This window comes from Physcomitrium patens, chromosome 25, assembly GCF_059467195.1.
Source record: "Physcomitrium patens ecotype Gransden chromosome 25, ASM5946719v1, whole genome shotgun sequence".
Taxonomy (NCBI): Eukaryota; Viridiplantae; Streptophyta; class Bryopsida; order Funariales; family Funariaceae; genus Physcomitrium; species Physcomitrium patens.
The window spans coordinates 15,659,673-15,665,200 of NC_143434.1; the positions used below are offsets into that span (position 1 = coordinate 15,659,673).

Consider the following 5,528-nt stretch of genomic DNA (forward strand, 5'->3'; position numbering starts at 1 on the left):
TGCTCTTGTTTTAGAAAAATCATTTTTTGTTCATCAAAAGATATATCTTCTTTTTTTGGTGCAAGATAAGAACTTTTAAAAATAATGTTTAATAAACCTTGTTGTTTTTTCTTTATTATATATTATTTTTATTATACATTAGTATAACATAATATTTAAAAGTATAAATGTAAATCATTTAAAAATTTAAAAATTATATTAAACATATATTTTTTTATATAACATCTATTTGAACAAAAAACCAATTAATAAGAAAAATTATAACAAAAAATAAGTATAATAATTAATTTTTCTTTAAATCTGTAAAAAATAAATTAAAAATTTTATTATAGAAAATCGAATAATTAACACCTAAAGGATTTGTTTTATAAACCATTATTTGTAAAATTATTAAATAAATTACTTAAGTTGTTACAACTTTTATAGTATCAAAATAAAAAAAAAAATTGAAGCTGACTAAAAGCATATTGCATATGTATTTCAGATAAAACAAAGTACTTTATTAAATAAGATTTGAGAATCACAAAAAAAAACTCATAATACATGGATTTTAAGTATTAAGCCGAAACTACTACAAGTGGTAAAAATTAATTTAAATTACATAGATTCAAAGTACCTTGTTAACATCTATTAATGATTAAAAATATATGATACATATTACAAAAATATTTATTTTTTATTGAAATAAAAAAATAAAAGAACAAAAAGAAATATAAAATTATATGCTACAAAATATTGATGTTAAAAATTTAAACAATGCTTAAACAAATGAGAAGCTAAGTATTTATATTGGCTTAACTAAAGAAAATTTGGACTACAAAAGTTTGAGTATGAAATATTATTTTAGTTTTTTTTATAATATAATTAGGAAATTGTCAAAGTCACACTCCAATATTGTTAAAGCCACACCTTCCAAACCATGTGATGATTAATTTTAGAGGATATGGAACAAGGAATGGGGATAGAAAATAAGGCATTGAGGTTAAGAACAAAGGATATGAGATATGGAACAAGAAACAAAGAATAAGACATTGGAATTAGGAACAGAGGATAGGGAACATGGAACAAAGGATAGAGATGGAGATAGATGAAATTGATCATGAGATGGTAATGCAAGGTGTGGCTTTAATAACTCCCTATAATTATAATGTATTACACATATTATGTAGAAAATCTATTATGATTTAGAATACTTCTTTAAATATATATATATTACTAAATTTTAAGTAAGAAAATCTTTAAATGCATTTGACTAAGGTTTCTATATAATACAAATAAAGTTGTTTTCTAAAGTTTGTGTTGGATTAACATTAAGAAATGCTTTTAGAGAAAAAAAAAATAGAAAATCTACACGTAATAATAAAATAAAAAAAACAAATTTCCAAAATATTTTATTAAATATTTTTTATTTTTTATTTTTTATTTGCCAAAATCAAGATAGATTCTTCCTAATTCATAATTATTTTAAAAATATCATTACTTTGTGTAATAAACCACTCCAATTTTACAAAAACTTAAAAATTCAAGACTTTCAAAAGACAACATTTTTTATCAAGTTAAAAACCTTTGTAAATATTTTGAATCGTGACTTTTAAAACTTGACTTCTGAGTGTAAAGTCTACTTAGGTTCATAAAAATAAGCATATCTTCTACTGAGTTCAACTTGGCCTATCTATAAGGTGTTAGGGCCACAAAAACCTTGTATCTCCTGATTTCATTAATTCATTATTTATTCCCCAATTGTGTTCAAAAAATATAAACAGAAAATCGAAAATGGCTTGAGATCGTGATTCTCGACTTAAGTCTATACACCTTGTTTGTATTTTAAGGTTGTTACCCAGTGCCTGGCTGTCATATATCGGTTAGATGCTCTGATTCCTCATTTGTCGATATGTTGTCGGAAATAGTCTTTAGTCGGCCTCGAGCGGCAAGCACAACGCGAGACGCAATTGCTCAAGAGGATGGATTCTGCAGGGCATGGCGAGGAGGGGTGGTGGGAGGATGTATGGTCACGGATGGGCAGAGGCACGGAGTAGTTCGTGAACAGTACTTTGAGGGTATCTTGACGAGCTTCCTTGAAAAATTAGAGTTTTGAATCTGACAGTATCTCTTTCAGTTGCCTCGAAGTCTCACTTGTGGGAGTCTTTTGTTTCGACAAGCTTTTGAGTGTGCAGACGTTGATTCTTGCTAGGAAAGTTCAGGTTTTGGGAAACTGTGTGGTTGCATAAATGGAACAGGAATCTAGTAATGGTCCGGTACCGGTCCATTCGGATGTCGTAGTAGATGTAGATAGTGGCGATGGCAGCAGAGTAGTTGCAGGTAGCGGCGATGGCAGTGAAGTGGTTGCAGGTAGTGGCGATGGCAGCGGAGTAGTTGCAGGTAGCGGCGATGGCAGCGGAGCAGTTGCAGATAGCGACACTGACAAAGAAGACATTACTGCTAGGAATCAGATCAAAATCCTTCGATGGATCGAGTCGAGCACCCGACACAAGAAGGCTCTGGAGTTTTGGGAAGCGCAGGACAACTTATGCACTAGGAGGGTCGACAACAAGAGAAAGCAGAGCTTGGCCCTGAAGAATGAGGTGTACCAGCTTATAGGGTTCTACAGCGTCTTTCAAGGTGTGTTGCTTACAGCAGTTTCTCAATCGAATCTCCTGCATTGCAACAACTGGGGATTCCCATTTTCTCTGTCCTTGCTCGCATCCTGCTCTGCAATCGTTGGAGTCTACCTGAAGTTTGCAGCCGTCTGGGAGCTGGAGAAAACTATCGAATCCGAGAAAATGTCACGTCAGGTAAATTCCCGTCCCCTTGGTATACGCAACGCATGGTGTTATGTCTGGATTTGAACTCCTTCCGTAAGTGAATGTAGATTATGACTGTCTGTCTTGCACCGGTCTTCCGATCTCCCGTTTACTGTAGGAGAAACTGTAGTTCCTCTGACGGACCGGACTAATGACAGTTCGGATTATCTGGGAGATTTAGTTTTTAGGAATTGGTCTGCGCAACTCCTGTTTTGACACCTACTGTCCTTGTTTGTTTTGCAGCTCTACGTCAACCGAATAGAAAGGCTTCGATCTAAAGGAAAGAAATTTAAATTTTCTGAACACGCTAAAAATGGTTCAATGGTACCGGGAGGAAGTGGATTCGCTGGTTTCATATTGGGCACTGGTGCGGTGTTTTTGGTACTAATATCATTCTCAGCCATCTTTGCAGCTGCAGTTCAGCGGATTTTGTGCAACCCCGGACCTTCCCTATTGCCACGTCAAGTTTAAGTCGCATGGCCAGTAACCGTTCCGGTGAACATGTTGAATAATGTGCTTCAAAAATGATAGGGATTCGCGAATGCGAATTCTTGACGTCAGAGGAATGCAAACAATGTGCTAAATTTATTCAAATTAATCCTTCAAGTCTGAGCTGAGGCGAACATGAAAAAGGAAGGATTGTTGAAGATAAGGTTGTTCTGAACAGAGATCACTTCCATCGGTTGCAATGCTAAGAGTGTATGTAGACTTGGTTTGTATGTACATGCCACGATTGCCTTGTCAGTAGAATTTTTAACTGTTTGAATAAGACTGTCATTTGGCTTTTTTCTCATCTACCACGAATACTCTGATTTTCTAAAAGACAGACCGAAATTTCATTTGAAGGCAAGGAATGCAGGACTGTTCTTTGCGATTGTTGATTTTGAAACCAGAATTCTAGTCTTAAATAGATGTGGATGTAGAAATTCCATTTATCAAGAATACATGGCGGCCTGTAGTAAGGAAAGTGAAACAATTGTAATCTCTAATGACGATACTCTTGAATCCAGTACTGTTACAGTGATCCAGGAAAGTTTTATCTTAGCAATGCTAGATCCAAGGACAGACAGACTTTACACGAATGAACCGCTTCACTACAGACATGAAAAGCTACCACAGGCCATGGATATTGGAATCCAGCTCCAGTCGCCACACTTGGAGAAGTGGGACCTTGTAAACTTGTAAGGATGAGGCAATGAAGTTCTGAATTCAGGTATCTGCAGCCCCAATCAAGCATCAAGTTCACTTGCTGGCAGTTGTTTGAATCCTATTCCACCTCATGGAGGCACACCAGCTTCTTTTGGTGGTGTGAATATCCATTAGATTTCATCCATTAGGGTTTATTTGTTATTGTTCACCCATTAGTGTTTCATCCACCACTTGACGGAAGAACTAGATATGCCAATACCGTTATACATTCATCTTAATATAATTACATTAAACTAGAACATTGTACACTTTCTATTTAGCAAACAAGTGTGTTGGATTGAGCAAGTTATTGAGAGTATATTATAAAAATGACTAGGCAAAGTTGTTTAGAAGAAGTGGAGAACTTTTTCTTTCTTTCTTTCTTATAGATCTACAGTAAAGAGTCATGGATCCAATGATAAGGGATGTTAATAAAACTATGAAATTAGAAGAATCATCTAACTATACATTATGGGGCAATAGAATTTTAATGATTTTGATACAAGAATTTTTTTGGTGACTAACAGAGTTGTCTAAATCTAATTTCATCACCATTGAAGAATCTATAGAATCTTCACCTTTAGTTGGAATTGCATGTATAATATCTATTATTGAATGACAAGGTCCAAAATTCAACAATACAATATCAACCAATGCTAACTAAAAATACAATGTCAACTATGACATTTTAAGATTGTATTTGAGTTTGTTGTATCATTATATTAATGATACAAAAATCTATTAATTTTCATATTATTAGTATTCTTAAGTCCCATGCAAATATAAAATGGACTTCAAAGATTGTATAATGTAGAAAACTTAAATAGAAAGTTAGTATTGAAAAAAAAGCTATATATACTAAGGTTATAACAAAACAAAAGTCTTAAAAGAACATTTATAAGAAATCAATTTATTTCTAAATTAATTAGCCAAAATTTGCATAATTGTACTTAATAAAGATCTTATTATTTTGACTTTAAATAGTTTATGAAGAATTGGTCTAATTTCAAGAAAATTCAAAATAGTAAGTAAAAATAATCAATATTTTTTAAATTAGAAGGCTTATTATTATAAGAACTCTCTTATTAACTTAAGAAGACCAAAGATGATGAAGAATAAGTTTTTATAAAGAAGATGACATTATAGAAGAAGTTCTAGACTCAATTGTTGATACTTATATTAAAATTTTAGTATATATTTATTTGGATATAATAATCAAATAAGAAGAAATAATTATTATCAAATTTCAATAAGTACCAACATGATTAAAATTGAATAAAAGTCAAAACAACATATTAAGTGTCACAAATGTGATAAATCTAGGTCTTTTGCCTATTAATATAACATAATAAATTTTAAAGATTAAATATGTCAAATATAAGTATAATTATTAAAAAAAGAAGTAAGATATACCGATATAGTCAATGATGATAAAGATGAAGAATATGCAATGGACTCTATAATTGAGGTTATAATAAATGATTAATTTGATATATTTGATTTTAAAAAGAAGTAGTTCTTAGGATTTGGAGGAAGTTC

The 5,528-nt window shown here is 32.0% G+C and overlaps 1 protein-coding gene across 1 annotated transcript; it reads left to right on the top strand.

The window, feature by feature from the left end:
• The first annotated feature begins 1,859 nt into the window (after positions 1-1,859).
• On the top strand, positions 1,860-3,596 carry LOC112277163 (uncharacterized). Its single transcript, XM_024509204.3, has 2 exons — positions 1,860-2,792; positions 3,045-3,596. The coding sequence occupies exons 1-2, from the start codon at positions 2,229-2,231 to the stop codon at positions 3,270-3,272; spliced, it is 792 nt and encodes a 263-aa protein (XP_024364972.1). The 5' UTR covers positions 1,860-2,228; the 3' UTR covers positions 3,273-3,596.
• Positions 3,597-5,528: the final 1,932 nt, after the last annotated feature.

Coding starts and splice junctions, on each gene's coding strand:
- LOC112277163 (XM_024509204.3), top strand. CDS start 2,229: ATGGAACAGGAATCTAGTAATGGTCCGGTACCGGTCCATTCGGATGTC. Junction 2,793..3,044: donor CCGAGAAAATGTCACGTCAG/GTAAATTCCCGT, acceptor TTTGTTTTGCAG/CTCTACGTCAACCGAATAGA.